Genomic DNA, 19,548 nt, shown 5'->3' with positions numbered 1-19,548 from the left:
CCTTTCTGAAGTGCCTGTGTGCTAATGCACACAACTTGTGGAACACACAGAAGAAATTGAGGTCTTTATGCATTTGAAAGACTACGATCTCATCACAACCATAGAGACATAGTGGAATATCTCACACAACCAGATTGGTGCCATAGATGGATACAGGCTGTTTAGAAAGGACTAGCCAGGACAATGAGGAAAGGCAGTTAACATTTATGTGAGCAAGCAACAAGGGTGCATGGAGGTCTGCCTGGGGAGAGATGATGAGACAACTCAGAGTTTATAGATTAGGATTAGAGGACAGACCAAAGGTGGTGGCATTGTGGTGGATGTCTGCTACAGACTGCCTGATATGGGAGAAATGGATGAGGCCTTCTTCAGACAACTGAAAGAAGCCTTAGGTTCACAGGCCTTGGTCCTTACTGTGGACTTTAATCACCCTGTTATCTGCCAGTGGGACAACATAGCAAGGCATAAGCAATCCAGGAATTTTCTGGAATTCTTTGATGATAGCTTCCCAAAACAGGTGATCAAGGAGCTGACAAGATGACACACTCTACTGGACCTCATACTTACAAACAAGGAAGAACTGATGGTGGATATGAAAGCTGGGGCAGCCTTAACTGCAACAACCATGAGACGGCAATGTTCAAAATCCTGAGAGAAGAAAACAAAGGAAATAGCAGGATCACAGCCCTGGCCTTCAGGAGAGTAAGCTTTTTCATGCTTAGGAACCTGATTGTAAGAGTGACATGGGAGATGATTCCGAAGACAAGAGGGATCCAGGATAGCTGGTTGATTTGCAAGGATCTTTTCCTCCAAGCTCAAGAAAGGTCTATCCTGACAAGCAGGAAATCATGCAAAAGTAGCAGGATGTCTGCATGGATGAGCAAGGACCTCCTAACTGAGCTCAGAAATACAAGAAGGGTACAAGAGGTGGAAGCAAGCTCAGATGGCCCAGGAGGAATACAGAAACACTGAGCATGCAGGGATGTGGTTAGGAAAGCCAAACCACCGTGGATTTGAAACTGATAAAGGTCATGGAAGACAACAAGAAGGGCTTCCACAGGTATATCAGAAGCAAAAGGAAGACTAGGAAAAATATGGACTCACTGCTGAGTGGGGTGGGGGACCTGGGGGCAAAAGACTTGGATAAGGCCAAGGTACTCAATGGCCTCTTCACCTTGGTCTTCTCTGGCAAGACTTGCTTTCAAGAATCTCAGTTCTCTTAGGCCACCAGGAAAGACTAGAGCAAGGGAGACCCTCAGGAGAAGAGGGTCAGGCTATGTAACATTTGAACAAGTTGGACATATGTAAGTCCATGGACCTATGGAGATGCACCTGAGAGTGCTGAGGGGACTGGCCACAGTCATTCTGAAGCCACATTTGTTTATCTTTGAAAGGTAGTGGCAACTGGGAGAGGTTCCTGAAGACTGGGAGAGAGCAAATGTCACTCCTATCTTCAACAAATGCAGGAAGGAATACCTGAGGATCTACAAACTCATCAGCCTCATTTCAATCCCTGGAGAGGTGAAGGAGCAAATAATTCTAGAAACCATTTCCAAACACATGAAGAATGAGAAGATAATTGGAATCAGCATGAAGGGGAAATCATGTCTGACCAAACTAATAGCCTTCTACAGTGATATAACCGGCTTGGTGAGTGAAAGGGAGCATTTGGTGTTAGTTATCTTGAGTTTAGCAAGATTTTTGATGCTGTCTTCCATAATATCCTCACAGACAACTGCTAAGTACAAGCTATTTAGGTGGACAATGAAGTGGACTGAAAACAGACTGAACTGCCTGGCTGAGGGAGTTGTGATCAGTGGCACAAAGTCAAGCTGAGTCTATTCACTTGTGGAGTATCCCATGGGTTGATACTGGTTTCAGTGCTGTTTAACATCTTCAGTAATGACCTGGATGATGAGGTAGAGTGTACGTTCAGCAAATTTGCAGCCAATAAAAATTTGGAGGACTGATTGACAAACCAGAAAGCTTTGATGGAGTCACCATCCCTGGAAGTGTTCAAAAAATGGGTAGGTGTGGCACTTTGGGACATGGTTTAGTCTAGTCTACCCTTGATTGGCTTAGTGTGGACTTGGTAGTGTAGGTTAATGGTTGGACTGGATGATCTTAAAGGTCTTTTCCAACCTAAACGATTCTATGATTCTTAGATTCTATTCTATGATGCCATTTAGAAGGATCCAGACAGGCTGGAGAAATGGGCTGACAGGAATCTCACGCTGTTCGACAAAAGGAAGAGCAAGGTCTTGCACCTGTGGAGGAATAAGCCCAAAAAGGGTTTACTAGTACACACAGAGGGCTGACTGTGGCTTTGAAGAAAAAGACATGAAGGTTGCCCATGAGCTGGTAACACGCCCTTGCAACACAGAAGGCCAAAACATCCTGGGCTGTTTTAGTAAGAGTCTTGCCAGCGTGTTGAGGAAGGTTATCCTTCCCCTCTACTCAACTGTGGTAATGAGACATGTCAGAATTGCTGGGTTCAGTTCTGGGATCCCTACCACAAGAAAGGCATAGACATATAGGAGCGAATCCAGCAAAAAGCCACAAATGTGATTAAGGCACTGGAGCATCTGCCGTATGAGTAGAGGTTGAGAAAGCTGGGACTGGAGAGTAGTAGGCTCAGCGGGAATCTTACCCATGTGTATTAATACTTGATGGGATGGTGTAAAGAAGATGGAGACAGGATCTTTTCAATGGTGTCCAGTGACAAGAGGCAATGGGCACGAACTGAAATACAGTTTTTTACTGTGAGGATGGTTGAATACTGGCATGGGTTGCCCAGAAAGGTATAGTCTCTATCCGTGGAAATACTCAAACCCTGACTGGGCAGAACCCTATGAAAACTGCTGGAGCTGACCCTACCTTGAGTGGGGAAATTAGACTGGATGATCTCCAGAGGTGCATGTTAACCTTAACCATTCTGTGATTCTGTGGTGCCCATACTGGAAAAATGATGATACAAAGTCCTGTATACCGGTACTAAAACTGTAATTCAGCTTAATTAAAGTTGTAATTTGTTTATGATGCCAGTAAAAAAACATTTTATGAAGAGAACCAGGCCCTACTCACAGCTGACAGGTTTTCATTTTAGAATATTTTTGTTTCTCTCCTTGAATAATATGCCATTATATTATTTTGAAGTACTGTACAGATATCCAGATTGATTTTAATAGTGGCTTAAATCTACAGCCTGCCTGAAGGCCCTGAAAATCAGTTAAATGTAATGGACATGATTTTCCCCTTCTTTATTTTGTTAATTGGAATTAATTGCAGGTAAATCAATAGAGATTTTTGCCCTAAGAATACAGTAAGAACAGAAATGGTCAAAGTACTTCATGGCTCCAAGGCAAGGAAGACCTTTCAGCATGTGGGATTAGTGCTAGACTGGAACAGAAGCCAGATCTCTTCTGCTCACCTTGCTTTATTATCTAGTGATAACATCATCATTAAAACAGGACAGTCTTAACATTTGGGGAAGAACAGGAATAACAGAAATAAGCTACACTTTACTGGGCACAGGTGAATCTAGGGATGTTATTGGTGAGACTTCATATCATATTGAAGTAACACACAACTTGTTTTTTTAGACATAGCATTATACGTTATCTTTCATTTCTTTACTTCTAGGGTCCGAGGTGGTTGGCTTTGATGGGAAAAGTTGTCTAATTTACACATTTAATCAAAAACTCATGACTACACTGAAAGATGTGATTTCTCTGAAGTTTAAGACAATGCAAAGTGATGGAATTCTCCTCCACAGAGAAGGACACAATGGAGACCACATCACCCTGGAATTAATTAAAGGGAAGCTGTCCCTACTCATTAATTTAGGTAACAGCTACATGCTCATAAAATCTAATATAGTTATTAGGTATTGTTTGACTAAAACTTCTTCTAATTTAAGTGGGTTTTAATGTATAGAGTATGATAAACTAGCAGTATGTATTTGAATAATTATATTTTTATATGGAATTAATAGTTTTTATTTTTCTTCTTTCAAGGTGATACTAAAACTCATTCTTCTAATGCCCAAATTAATATTACACTGGGCAGCCTTTTGGATGATCAGCAATGGCATTCTGTTCTCATTGAGCACTTTAACAATCAAGTAAACTTTACAGTGGATAAACACACTCATCATTTTCATACAAAAGGAGAATACAATTATTTGGACCTTGATTATGAGGTGTGAAAATTACCTTTCCTTTATTACATTTATTAAGTTTGTTATGTAAATGCAGTGAAACAAGCAAAGGACGCAAAACTTAAGGAAGTTTGTAGTGTTTAAGACTTTACGGTTTTTCTGTCTTCTACAGTAATGCATCAATGAAGAAGAGATGTTCTTAGATTAGTAATATTGCACTAGCCTTACAAGTCAAAATGTTCAAAAAACCATTTTTTTCATCTCGGAATTCATTATTTGAATATCTTTGTTTCAGTAGTGCTGCAAATGTGGTAAACAGTATGTAAACATAAGGAATGAGCCCCAGCTCAAAGATATTATTTTATGGCTTGATGAAAATTACAATAGATCAACATAAAAACATTTTAGAAATGTTTAGATTAAAACTTAAATTCCTGTTAAATCTGGATAATGTACTGTGAAAAAATCTTGCTTACACAAATGGTAGATTCATGAAAAGCAGTAGATATAATTTGCTGTGATAGTTTCCCACCTATGGTTAGAAATACCACTATTTCACAGTTGTAATGTAATGACTGGCAGGTTTATGTTTGTCCCTGTCCTGTTTGTTGGATGAGACAATGAGTGATAGAGCAGAGTGTCTGGAACCCGCAGATATAAATTACCTTATTCTACTCATTCAAGTTTTTAAGCAGTTTAGAGTGAGATTTCATGCTGTTCCATGTCTGCATTATCCCATTTCAAAAATATCATTTAAAAGATTAAAGTCATGATTCTGCTTAAAATTTCTGAATCTAAGCCACAATGCCAGGGCTTGGAGGACCGTACCAATTTAAAAAAAAAAAAAAAAAAAAAAAAAAAAAAGGCGGAAAAAAAAAGGGAACAACAAATGTTAGTTTTAACTGATGGGCAAAGAGATTTACTTTACTAAATCAACCAAGATTGCAAATTAATTTTTCCTGTCTTCTATATACTGTAGTTTGAAGTATGTGTTACCAATATAAGGTAGAAAGGAAAGCAAAAGCTGGAAAAAAACCTAAAAACTTCCAAAAAGTATGAACTACTGTATTTAGAATTGCATTTCTGACTACAAAAAATTCTCAATTTAATAATTTAATGAAATGTGATATATTTAATCTTGGGTTTTTCATAAAATGATTTTAAATATTAAGTGAAATTTCAAAATTAAAAGATAAATAGTTTAAACTGGCCTTTTCTACAACGTCAACCAGAATAGTTTTGAAAACTGGCCTTTTCTACAACGTCAACCAGAATAGTTTTGAAATGGGTTAGTTCAAAAGTTCACTTAAACTGGCATCTTGTTTCTGATGGTGCTCAAGAGTGAAAACATAGACCAGAGTATAACTCAGGTCACCGTTGTGGCAGTGCTTTTCTAAAATAATCTACTGCTTTCTAACAGTTTCTGCCTCAGGGACTTATTAAGACAGAGTGATATTCTTGAATTTAATAGCTCTCAATAGATTTTTATTTTTATTAAATCTTCCACTCCTTTTCTGAACCCCAGTAAACCTACAGCATCACATCAAGGAACTGCACAGTCTGAGCATTTTGAGAGAGAAAAAATATCTGCTTTCATTTGTTTTGACTCTGCCCTAGAATAATTTAATTTGATGCACTCTTGTTCTCTATTACAGTTGTTATGATTTACACAGAGTGAAGAAATCAGGCTCAAATTTCCTAAAGAAGTTGTTAGTGAATTCTCTTCTCCCTTTTCACACTGTCCAGCATGGTCTTGCATGTATTGGGCCTTGTCCTTCTTCTCCTTGGTTTTGCAGCTCTAATGGACCCTGAAAACTGATAAGACTCTATGCTAAGGAACTGTTAAGAGGCATTCTCAGAAAAAAAATAAAGCCACCATTTCAGAATATTCTATTGCATACGTATGACTTGATACAGCTTAATTTTTGTTAGCCTGTTCTTTTAATACATAGATGTGATACAAGGGAATAGCCAAGAAGTAGCAGATTCACTGTTGGCCAATATTTGACTTCTGCTCTTACGCTATTGGCAACTTCTTTCCTTAGAAAATTACTTAAGAGTATCATTGATTTCTCTTCTCTTTCTAAGCTCAGCTTTGGAGGGATCCCAGTGCCTGGAAAATCAGGGACATTGTCACGCAGGAACTTTCATGGGTGTTTTGAAAATATTTATTATAATGGAGTGAACATTATTGACCTGGCCAGGAGGCATAAATCTCAGATCTACTTCGTGGTAAGAGGTTCAAGTTAAGAAAGAACAAATAAGCAAAATAGAGAAAAGAAAAAGACCACAGCCACTTTCATATGCAACCTGTTAACACACAGTCCTAGTAAAATGTATGTTGTTTAATGAAATAAAAATCAAGGGATCACCTAATTGGGTTATTTTATATTTGCTGCTGTACAGACTCATCCTGTAAACAATGCAGGATGCATTTTATTCTTTAGCTTTTTAGCTGATATTTATATGTGTGTGATATCTCACTGTTGTGCATGTACAAAAGCCAGTGAGTAAAATAAGATGTAGCTGAAGTCATTGAAGCTCTGGCTTTGACTTCTGTGCTTGACTAGTAAGAACATCAGGAGTACATTTTAAAAGCCTTCTGTTGCTGAGGACACTGATCCACTCTGTTTTATCCAGAGCATTATAATTTTGTTAGATAAGTTTTGTTTGTCAATTTATACCGTCCTTTGTCTGAAGAGCTGTAGTTCAGGTTGGTGGACTTCATGCATTTATTGTGGCATGGCCAACAGTTGTATTAGAGAAACAGTTCCAATAGTAAAACAACTTCCTTGTTACAGAAAGCTTTCTATAAATTTTACTAAGTCCTTTGGGTTTTTTTCCAGTAGTACAAGAGCCATCTCTATTTGCAGTATTTATTTATTTAGCAGCAGGAAATGTAAAGATACGATACAAACAATCAGTTCAAAATAATTAACAAATTATGAAATGCTTTCAAGCTCCAAATCTTTTAATTTGGATTTCAGTTCAGAATATGAACAATGCAATTTGGTTGTCTGTCCCAGAAAAAAATGGATGACAGGCATCTCTTCTCATGTGAAGCTCATCTGAAATATTCCAGAATTAACTAACCTTATACCTCCATATAATATCCTGTCCATAATACTGATGGATGTTGGGAAGAGGGCACTTACAGGAGTCTCTGTGTGGGCTAGTGAACAGGGAACTATGAAATTATTGTTATAGGAAATTTCATCATCTTCATCTCAAATGATTTAAACTGTTGTGCTACTTTCAAAAGTATTTAGGAGATCTTTTGTAATGTAAATATGCCAGAAAATATCTATGTTACCACAGAATCCTTGTTAAAATAGCCACTTTGCTGGTCAGATACAGTATCAGGCAGCTGTCCAGATAACGTGGAGGGTGAATCTGTTTTTAGCTTTTAAAAAGGTTTATTAATCTGATCACTGCCTTTTCACTATGGGTCAGTTCAGTTGACTATTCATTTCTCTACAGCTGAATTCATAAGACAGAGCTTTTATTTATTTCTATATTCCTTGAAGAAAGTGAAAACAGATAAACTTTGGTTTCTTGCCATGCCAGGGCTTAGTGAGTATCTTTCTTAAATTGATTTTTTAACTTTTTACTATGAGATCAAAGTTTTATGTGTGTTCAAAAAGTTTAAAAGCTGTTTGTGCTGAACAGAAGTTAAATGTACTTTAAATTCTAAAGAGGTTAATCTTTTAATAATCATCTGTGCAGAACAAATTAGTTATAGTTCAATAGTGCCAGCAAGTCATTAGATCAAAGTACATATTGTATCACTATTAGGAGTCATAAAGTATTAACAACTCTGACACTAGATGCAAAAAATGCGTTATTCCCATTCCAGTCTTCTTATCTATATCACTCAGTACAACCAGAGATGCAGGTTAAGCTCAGAGTTTGTCAATCAACTCATCTGCAAGTTTGTTTAGGTACCTAAGAACCAGTGATTTCAGAAGCAGTCAGGCACAAAATAAAGCTAGATGCCTAAATACAACTCATGATCTGGTCCATATGGTCCTGCTTGAAAACACGCTTCTTTCTGATTTATGAAGTATGTGTTTCACATTTGTAAGTAGCAAGAGTTTATATGTGGAATTTTCTCTGACTATTTGTGAAAACAAATATTGGGGTCAGTGTGCATCTCCAGTTGCATTGATTTGGAAAGACTGCTCCTTGGTCTGGTAAAATGTTTTTTTTCTCATATTTAACACTACCTTAAACAATCAGTAGCCAAGCTCAACATTTTTCTGCATACAAGCATTCAGTCCTGTATAAATATTTGTACCAAACTTTGCATTCAGTGGCATTTTATCTGAAGTTCAGAAATTTGTCAAGTCCCTAATGCTTCCTGAGGCTGAGCCAAAACAGAAAAAAACCAGGACTGCCTAGCTCCTGAAGTACCGTTAAATCATCCATGTAATTTAGGATCTTAGCTCATTCACTCAAAGGTCCTTGCCACTCTTTGCTCAGGCAGATATGTCTGCTCTCGTCAAACAACTAGGTAAATATTTCTCAAACAGATGATGTTCTTATGTATTCATACTTGATTTTTAGACTAACACATTCAAGTATTACAAATACTAGGTTCTATGCACAATGTTTTGAAACTCTGTAGTTTCCATACAAAAGTTCTCATGACTATTTTTCCCTTGACTGTTCCTAATGCCATATTTGTTTCATTTCTTTCTAGGGCAACATGTCCTTCTCATGTTTAGAGCCACAGGTGGTTCCTGTTACATTTCTGAGCTCCAGTAGTTACCTGGCACTACCAGGCACATCAGGGCAAGATGAAGTATTCATCAATTTCCAGTTTCGCACCTGGAACAAAGAAGGACTTCTATTATCTAGTAAACTACGCCAGGCTTCAGGTGGTTTCCTCTTATATCTGAGTGATGGGAAAGTTAAAGTCAGTCTTCATAAACCAGGAAAAGCACTGAATGACATCACTGCAGGTAAAAGAAATGGAGAAAAAAACCCCAAGGTTCCTACACATAAAAAAATAAGTTAATGTAAAGTCATTTAAATTAGTACCTACATTCTGAATTTTATGACTGGTATGTGTGTAACTGTGCTTTACTTGTGTGAACTTTAATCCCAAATGTTTCTAAATACTTTCTTTTCTCCCTGTCGTGGTTTAGCCCCAGCCAGCAACTAAGCACCATGCAGCCGCTCGCTCACTCCCTCTACCCCAATGGGATGGGGGAGAGAATCGGAGGAGTAAGAGTGAGAAAAACTCCTGGGTTGAGATAAGAACAGTTTAATAATTGAAGTAAAGTAAAATAGTAATGATAATAATAACAATACAATAATGATAATGATAATAATAATAAGAATAATGTACAAAGCAAGTGATGCACAATGCATTTGCCCACCACCCGCCGACTGATACCCAGACAGTTCCCAAGCAGCGATTGCTGCTCCCTGGCCAAATCCACCACCCCACCCCACCTGCCCCCCCCCGGTTTATATACTGAGCATGATGTCATATGGTATGGAATAGCCCTTTGGTCAGTTTGGATCAACTATTCTGGTTGTGCCCCCTCCCAGTTTTTTGTGCACCTGGCAGAGCATGGGAAGCTGAAAAGTCCTTGACTAGAATAAGCAGTACTTAGCAACAACTAAAACATCAGCGTGTTATCAGCATTCTTCTCATCCTAAATCCAAACCACAGCACTATGGTAGCTACTAGGAAGAAAATTAACTCTATCCCAGCTGATACCAGTACACTCCCAAACATTTATCTAAGCTTTTGTTCCCCTTGATTGAGTAGAAATTACTTCAATAATATAGGCTGCAAAGTTGAGTCCTTAGCTTTACATGCATACGGTATGTAAACTCATGTTTAATCTGGGAAATTTGAGATATCTAGGCAACTTTTTCAGTTATGAAATGTAAACAAGTTAATTTCTTACTCTGTCAAACTAAGACATTAAGATGTTTGTCACCATTTGTCAGTGCCTTCACAGGGCATGAAGTAACTAATTGTTCTATAAAGTTATACAGTATTATAAATATTATGTTTGTTATTTTCTGGAGGTCTCAATTACGGAACTGTCCATTAAATTTGGACTGTGGATACCCAATGCCAGGTTGTGTTCCAGAAAGCTGGGGCAAGTTTGAGTCTACATTTAAAAAAAAAAAAAAAAAAAAGATTTCAAGTAAAGACAAAAAGAAATAGAGAAGTTGAGGAGACTGAATAATTGAGAGCTAAAGGGTCACTTTTGTAGTTAATCACTGAATTAGCAGTAAGTCATCTACTTTTGGTAGTGTGCACTGCTAGGCAACCATCAGGGTGGAGCTGAGATTTCCAGAAAACATAACATCTAGTCTTCTTCTGAGCTATTTCCCTGTTGGTAAACAAATATATAAGGACAAAAGGATGAGGCAAATATAGTAAGATACAGTCATGTTAGAGCGTATCCAGCTGGGATTTTGAGAAGCAGCTCCCAGCTTTCACTTTCATTCAGTTTGGGAGGAAGAGGACTCCCTCTTTCACGAAGAGGCTCCTCAGTTTTTCTGAGTGGTGTTAGTACTTGGTGTGAGAACACCAAGACTGCTGGCCCAGCCAGGAATCTCCTTCTTTCATGAAATGTGAAAGCAGGACAGAACTGACAACATCTCCATCTTTGAAGACTTTTAAAGAATGGTGAGAAGCAGTAACATCACTGTGTGATAACATCACTACCTTCACCTAGCAGCACTTCATCAGTAGTATGCTATGCTCTGACAGTCCATGCACCACAGCTGCCTCAGAGTTTCTCATCAATTATGTAACCAAATTGAACTTTGCCCCTTTCTTGTAGAAGTATAAAAAGGTTGTTCCAGAATGAGTTCTCACACAAGAAAGGCAGGACTAGAGAGATTAGGCAGATAAATGGGATTCCAAAGAATATGTGAAGATGAGGAAATGAGGCTGGGATTGGAGTGGTTTCTGTATAGACAAAGAAGATGACCAGAGACTACTAATTGAAGGAATATGTCATAGAAGCAGTGGGTAACTTGGCTGCAGAAAATACAATGATGATATCCAAAACATCAGTTGATCCTGTAGTTGACTCATTTTGAACTGTACACAACCATAAATTTCATATTTCATATTAATAAAGCAGGAATATTATCAGTCAAAAAGAAGCCAAGATAGTTCCAGCAAAGTAATGTGTAAACTGACTTAGCAGGTGAATAACAAGTAGGAAAACCGCATTAGAAAACAAGTGAAGGATTTGAGTGTGTGAAGAATTTAATCTTGTATAACATATATTCATTGTAGTGACAGGAACCAAACCAAAGGAATCTTTCAGGAGAGTTTTCAATATAGAGAGTATAGAGAGCTTAATGACACTGTTTAGTGCTAGTTTGTCTTGAGCAATAACAAATACAGTAAGTAAACCAAGCAGTTACTGAAATAAAAATAAAAAATATATAATAAAATAATTATCATAAAAATCAAAGTCCCCAAATCTCTTTCAGACCCCACAGAATTTAAAAAGTTATGTAAAAGAGGGAGAAAATGTCACAAAAATATTATAGTTGGTACAAACACAAAATAAGAATCACTTATCTAAAATATTCACAAATCACATGCTTGGCAGTGTAAGGCAGACAAAGAGAGCAAAGCAGAGCCAAGCAGAACAAAGAAACGGCCACAGGATTTGAAGATGAGGTCTCCTAAATCTTAGTTCTGTGCCCCTGTTTCTTTTAGATTGATTCCTTACTTCAGTTTCTGATACAAAATGAAAATTCCTTTGACAGGAAAAAAAAAAAGGAAAAGAAAAAAGAAAAAGTTAAACATCACTCTGAAGCTCATTATGTTTCTACAGGGTGTATAATGATTAAAAGTAAAACTTTAAACTGTTGATCTTTTTAATTCAGGAAAAGACTGTAAGCCAATAATGACCACAGATAATGTTGAAATTTATATAAATACTTTCATCCTGTTTCTGTGGGTGATAATAGGATCAGCCCTGGTATTTGTTATAATCTAAAATAACTGATGCACAAAGAGTACCATGTTAATGACAAGAGGTTTCCCTAGGCTCACCATTTGAAAATGTCAATTCTTTAGTAAGAATGTCAGTGGTATGTAGTTAACAGTGATGAATTTGGCTTTTTAGGAGCTATTTCAGTTGCAGTTCAATTAGGTGATGTATGTTAAAGAAACGATTGCCATGCAGCGTTGTTTTAACAGACCAGCTGAAGGTGGTGGCATTTTTAACAGCTATAGACTTGCACATAGAGCAATTTATTCACTTTCAAAGTTGCAACACAATACATAACATATTAGCTGAAACACCCCAAAATAAATCTTGACACTCTATGCTGAAACAGAATTTAATGTTCTCATGCTATGTTAAGCTTACTCTTCATAAAGTTTAAGAGGAGGAATTGTGTTTGTCTTTGTGAAGACAGAAACTACTGCAAAAACATCTTATTCTCTTCTGAGGAAGAAGTTATCTAACAAAACCATATGGGGAACTTTTTCTTGAGTTTTTGAAGTGTTTACTTTTACACTCACTGAAGCAATTCAAATCTGCATGGCTGGACAGGTTTGCTCCCCCTACAGGCAAGGACTTAAGACCTGACTTTCACACACACACACACGATATTTCATAATTAAATCAGAGCGTATTTCTTTGTGCACAGTTCTTAAATTCATTATAATGAATTTTTTAAGCATTTCTTCAACTGTATGAAAATGAGGAGAATGGCGTGTTAATTCATAAGTGATTAAGTTCTAATAAGCCGTATCCTTCTTTTACAGAATGGTTGCTTAATTTCTTTTGTAGGCTCTTTTGCAAACTGGTCATCAAATATTCACAAAGAAATAACATAGATTAAAAAAAAAGAAATTAAAACAAAGTTAATTTGTGTTGAATGATGAGGCCAAATTGAATTACAACATGTATAACTGTTTGAGATCTTATTACTCAGTTTCTTCATATGACCCTGTCTTTTTATGCAGCTTTTAATTTCTATGCAGCTTTTAATTAACTGATGTTAACAATCATTGCATTTGGTACTTTTACTTCAGACTAATCTATAAATTACTTTCTCCAAACTAGTTTTCTTTTGTTTCTCACTGATCTCCTAATAAGCTATACATATTGTCTTTTTATATATGTGCTCCTAAGGTTGGATGTCATTGTTCTGCAAGACCTCCCACAGACCTTATTTTTAGTACTTAGATATTAAAATTACAGCAGTACTACTAATGAGAATAAATGGGTATCTTCTTAATACATACCTTATTATGCACTAAAAGTTTAATTGCTATTTTTTCCTCACTTGTTTCTGGTAAAGCATTTCTAAAACTCCTAGTAGAGCACCAGACAATATAATTTTCAGATGGAAGGGAAATGTTACCGGTCTGTTGGCTTCCACCATTTATGTCATACCACTCTGTGACTTCACACAAGCAAATGTGAATTTAATAAACATCTTATGAGGAGCGGCTGAGGGAGCTGGGGTTGTTTAGTCTGGAGAAGAGGAGGCTGAGGGGAGACCTTATCGCTCCCTACAACTACCTGAAAGGAGGTTGTAGTGAGGTGGCTGTTGGTCTCTTCTCCCATGTAGTTAGCGATAGGATGAGAGGAAATGGGCTTAAGCTGCACCAGGGGAGGTTTAGGTTGGAAATTAGGAAAAATTTCTTCATGGAAAGGGTAGTCAAGCATTGGAACAGACTGCCCAGAGAGGTGGTGGAGTCATCATCCCTGGAAGAGTTCAAAAGACAGGTAGACGTGACACTTTGGGACATGGATTAATCTAGTCTACCCTTAATTGGTTTAGTGTGGACTTGGTAATGTTAGGTTAATGGTTGGACTGGATGATCTTAAAGGTCTTTTCCAGCCTAAACAATTCTATGATTCTATTCTCAATTCAAGGGCTACAATGAACTGTTTTCTCAGGAGTGTCTTGTGCTCCCACAATGGCATTCCTCAGTCCCCAGACTTAATGAAAGGGACTTCTGGGAAGTCTTAATTCAAGATAAATGGCTTTAAATTTAGTACCTCTCATCATGGCAGCCTGTATGAAGAGGAGATAAAATATCCATCCCAAAATAATTTAGTAGGTCAGCATGATGAACTACAGTAAACAAACCAAAAAGTGCAAAATTCATATAATTGATTTTCCAGTAACCAAAAAATTTTCTTACTTCAGTCATTAATTCAATTTCCTTCTTTATGTTACCTACCTTGTCAGTCGAATAATGCAATATTTGGAATATGGTTTTCTCACCAGAACAAAAAGTTACTGAAGCACGATGCAAAACTAAGACTTTAAAGCAATTATCCTTGCAACAATTGAAATTAAATTACAGAATTTATTGTTAGATTTAATATCTTCAGTAACGACACAGATAGTGGGATAGAATGCACCCTCAACAAGTGTGCTGATGACACCAAGCTGAGTGATGCAGTTGATTCACTAGAGGATAGGGATGTCATGCAGAGGGACCTTCGCAGGCTTGATGAGCAGACCAATGTGAACATCATGAAGTTCAACAAGGCCAAGTGCAAGGTCCCACACCTGGGTTGGGGCAACCCCCAATATCAGTACAGACTGGGGGTTGAATAGATTGACAGCAGCTCTGCAGGGAAGGACGTGGGGATATTAGTGGATGAAAAGTTGGGTATGAGCTGGCAATGTGTGCTTGCAGCCCAGAAAGCCAGTCCAGCCTGGACAGGCTGGACCGATTGGCCGAGGCCAACTGTATGAGGTTTAACAAGGCCAAGTGCCAGGTCCTGCACTTGGGTCACAACAACCCCATGCAGTACTACAGGCTTGGGGAAGAGTGGCTGGAAAGCTGCCTGGCCAAAAAGGACCTGGGGGTCTGGGTCGACAGCTGGCTGAACATGAGCCAGCAGTGTGCCCAGGTGGCCAAGAAGGCCAACAGCATCCTGGCTTGTATCAGGAAGAGTGTGGCCAGCAGGAGCAGGGAGGTGATTGTTCCCCTGTACTCAGCGCTGATGAGGCTGCACCTGGAATACTGTGTCCAGTTTTGGGCCCCTCAATACAAGAAAGACATTGAGGTGCTGGAGCATGTCCAGAGAAGGGCAACAAAGCTGGTGAAGGGTCTGGAGCACAGGCCTTATGAGGAGCAGCTGAGGGAACTGGGGTTGTTTAGCCTGGAGAAGAGGAGGCTGAGGGGAGACCTTATTGCTCTCTACAACTCCCTGAAAGGAGGTTGTAGTGAGGTGGGTATTGGTTTCTTCTCCCATGTAGTTAGCGATAGGACGAGAGGAAATGGGCTCAAGCTGCAGCAGGGGAGGTTTAGGTTGGAAATTAGGAAAAATTTCTTTACGGAAAGAGTGGTCAAGCATTGGAACAGGCTGCCCAGAGAGGTGGTGGAGTCCCCATCCCTGGAAGTGTTCAAAAAATGGGTAGACCTGGCACTTGGGGACATGGTTAAGTGGGCATGGTGGTGTTAGGTTGATAATTGGAATGATGATCTTAGAGATCCTTTCCAATCTTAATGATTCCTAGTTTTTACTTGCATTATAAATGATCCAGCTACCAAGCCAGGAGGCATGGGGTTGCTACTCTACCCTTCATTGGTTTATTGGTGGACTTGGTAATGTTAGGTTAATGTTTGGACTAGATGATCTTAAAGGTCTTTTCCAACCTAAACAATTCTATGATTCTATGATTCTACGATTCTATATCCTGGGCTGCACAAAAAGAAGCGTGGCCAGCAGGTCAAGGGAGGTGATCCTCCCCCTCTATCCCAGTCTCATGGGACCCCTCCTGGAGTACTGCATCCACCTGTGGGGTTCCCAACACAAGCAAAACAAGGACCTGTTAGAGTGGGTCCATAGGAGGGCCATGAAAATGGTCAGAGGACTGGAACCCCTCTCCTGCGAAGAAAGGCTGAGAGAGTTAGGGTTGTTCATCTCTGGGGACACCTGATTGTGGCCCTTCAATACTTAGAAGGGGGCTCATAATAAGGATGGAGAGAGATTTTTTTTCTCAGAGCCTGTAGTGACAGGACAAAGGGTAACAGTTTTAAACTGCAGGCAGTTAGATTTAGATGTCGTACCCCTAGAAGTGTTCAAGGTCAGGTTGTATGGGGCTTTGAGCAACCTGATCTAGCAAGAAAAATCCCTGCACATGGCAAGGAGATTAGGCTACATGATCTCTAAAGGTCTCTTCCAGCCCAAACTATTCTATGATTCTCTGATTCTATGATTATTAAAGAAAAAGAGAGCATATTGCAGAGATGTGATTGAGGAAAACATCATTCACTTGAAGTACCTCTACAAAGAAACTCCTTGCTTAATCTTAGAGATAAGTTGAAAGAAGCTGGAGCTTTTGGTAGTGTCAGTTTAGATTTAGTATCTCTCATCATGGCAGCCTGTATGAAGAGGAGATAAAATATCCATCCCAAAATAATTTAGTAGGTCAGTATGATGAACTACAGTAAACAAACCAAAAAGTGCAAAATAGTTAGCCAGCAACTAAGCACCACGCAGCCGCTCACTCATTCCCCCTACGCCGATGGGATCGGGGAGAGAATTGGAGGAGTAAGAGTGAGAAAAACTCCTGGGTTGAGATAAGAACATTTAATAATTGAAATAAGGTAAAATAGTAATGATAATAATAGTAATACAGTAATGATAATACTAATAATAGTAATATACAAAGCAAGTGATGCACAATGCAATTGCTCACCACCTGCCAACCGATACCCAGACAGTTCCCAAGCAGCGATCGCTGCTTCCTGGCCAACCCTCCCCAGTTTATAGACTGAGCATGATGTCATATGGTATGGAATAGCCCTTTGATCAGTTTGGATCAACTATTCTGGCTGTGCCCCCTCCCAGTTTTTTGTGCACCTGGCAGAGCATGGGAAGCTGAAAAGTCCTTGACTAGCATAAGCAGTACTTAGCAACAACTAAGACATCAGTGTGTTGCCAACATTCTTCTCATCCTAAATCCAAACCACAGCACTATGCCTGCTACTAGGAAGAAAATTAGCTCTATCCCAGCCAAAACCAGGACAGGCAGCTAGACATGGAGGCTAGAAAGAGGGAGATAAGTAAGTAGGGAAATAATTCCTTTTTTAAAAATTATTTTCTGAAATGGTTAATCTTAAAAACACAGTGTGACAAGTGACTATATTTTACAATTTAGTTTCTTATTGAAGGATAATTCTACAATGCTTTATAGAGGAGAGCTAATTATATTACTGAGAATTGGGAAAAAACCTTTCTCAGACTTAATTTTCTGTGCTTTAAAAAATACATTATTCATACTCTTTGTTTTAGCATACCTATTATGTCCTTGATGAAAGAGCATAGTTCATGGAGGTTCACAGTTGTATAAAAAACCTAAGAATACTTTATCTGTTTGTGATTTTTTGTTGATTTTTGTTTGAAGTAAGTAAAACCTTTTGATATATTTGATGAGTTCTTGCTGTAAAACAGTACTGAAAAATAGCAGAGATAAATAATGGTACTCTTTAAGTCTTGAAACTTCATTATGCAGTGTGACTCATCTATGCCTATGTTATTGCAAGGCAGCAATAATATTTTTCTAATGCTTTATCTATTCTGTTTTTTAATTGTCTGCTACATATCATATTATCTAGCCAAAATATAACTAGAGCTAAAATGGCTAGGCTTTAAAGGCATTTTCTTGATCCTCAGTTCAATAGTATGCCGGCCCTAATATAAAATACACCAGCATGAAGGCTGCTGTAGGTTGCATTAACTGCAACCAGTACAAAGGGACTTCTTCAGCAGCTGAACATCTTGAAAACACAGGGAAACTCTAGTCACTCCCTCCACGTTGCTTGTAAGACTACATAAATACTTGTTACCAAAAGATTACTCCTCTACAGGTGACCTTTTGGTAAGAAGATGTAATAGCATTAATAATATTTTATATTGTGTGGAATAAGGTTTCCTATTTTTATTTGTCTAAGTCCATTTCTATAAGTATCATGAATATGGAGTTTTACAGAAATAGAAAATACACACATTTACCCAGGAAATTAGTGATAGCTTTAGTGCTGATTATTTACTCTGACTGTAGGTGTACTGCTCCTGTTAGCAAACTCAAATGTCACTTCTCACAGAAGGTTGCAACGAAAATCAGTAGTGGCCAGAATGGTTTCATCGCATGAAACGCATGAATCGCATGAAACACATGAAAAGCATGACTGAGGCTCTTTTTGCCATTATATTAAAAAAGTGAACTGTTCCTGAAAGTGCAACACAAGGATAAGAAGATCTATTAGCCACAGCATTTATATACTTCCAATGAGGCTGGGGATAAAGCAAAATGTTTAAGGTTTCTTGTTATGTGGTCCCTAATAAATATGGTCATTGAAGTAAGGGAACAAATTATAGGGAAGATGTATAAGGCTAATATTATATTAAATACATTACAGCTATTTTCTAGATGATCATTTACCTGAATTTATAATGTGATTCGAAGATTTATCTCTTGATTGTATGATGAACTTGTGTTTAAACCATGGCAGTTAACAATGTATGGTTCCTAGTTATGATGTAATTTAGTTATTTGAACTTTCTCATCTTTTTATTTTTATTTCTTGTCCTTCTGTTTGAAAGAATCTGTTGACTGGTGGACTATTTCTCTAGAATATACAACACATTCTAGAGAGGAGTATATAAATATAATAAGTATAAAAATGAAATTTCAAGAGGGAAATCACAGATCACAAATCATAGACACTCTGCAGATGAGAAAAGACTTTACATAATTCAAAGGTTGTATTCTTTGTTCTTCACCAAAAGAAGTATCTCTGTGCTGAAGAACACTCAGGAACATGATTGACTTAAAGCACTTCTTAAATATAATAATGAGCTTACATACTGCCCTGTATAAAATTTATTAAAGTATATATGTAAGTGCTTTCCAGAATCAGGGCTTTAGGTTTATTGCTTTGTGGCACCTTACACCTTCACAGCCAAAAGCAATGTAAATTGGTGTTAGAGGCTAAACTCTCAGAAACTGTTCCAATACATTTCCAATAAAAGAGACAACTGAAAGAAAAACAATCTTGTGACATTGACATGATGGTTGCTGATGATTTTAACATCTACATGATTTTGCCATTTTACTGGGTTGTGATATAATGACTACCTTTGATTTTAAAAGATGAAGAAATCCTTTGTAATAGTGCAGTAAAAATGTGTATTATGTGTAAAATACTGTACCAGCCATCACAAAGGTGGCACCATTCTTAAATTTATCCTCCTTGGATTGCGAGGATACTTTTCATAGTCACTACATTAAATAGATGTGTTACTGATAATTAGGAGTATTACAAAAGCAAGGCTTGTTCAATGAAGTATTTTTTATTTTTCTTTATCAGATGTGAAGTAAGAGAATGGACAAAGGTTCTGTCTTCA

At 37.9% G+C, this 19,548-nt stretch overlaps 1 protein-coding gene across 1 annotated transcript in view; it reads left to right on the top strand.

Annotated features, from left to right (window-relative positions):
• Positions 1-19,548, top strand: part of CNTNAP4 (contactin associated protein family member 4) — a 262,662-nt gene that overhangs the window by 175,936 nt on the left and 67,178 nt on the right. The window contains exons 5-8 of the mRNA XM_075725822.1: positions 3,643-3,846; positions 4,017-4,201; positions 6,248-6,391; positions 8,862-9,123. Coding sequence (XP_075581937.1) covers positions 3,643-3,846; positions 4,017-4,201; positions 6,248-6,391; positions 8,862-9,123 — 795 coding nt within the window. The remainder of the gene's footprint in view (positions 1-3,642; positions 3,847-4,016; positions 4,202-6,247; positions 6,392-8,861; positions 9,124-19,548) is intronic.

The sequence above is a fragment of the Pelecanus crispus genome, chromosome Z (genome assembly GCF_030463565.1).
Source record: "Pelecanus crispus isolate bPelCri1 chromosome Z, bPelCri1.pri, whole genome shotgun sequence".
Taxonomy (NCBI): Eukaryota; Metazoa; Chordata; class Aves; order Pelecaniformes; family Pelecanidae; genus Pelecanus; species Pelecanus crispus.
Note: the sequence above shows the minus strand (reverse complement) of the source record. Positions and strands in the feature narration are given on the sequence as shown.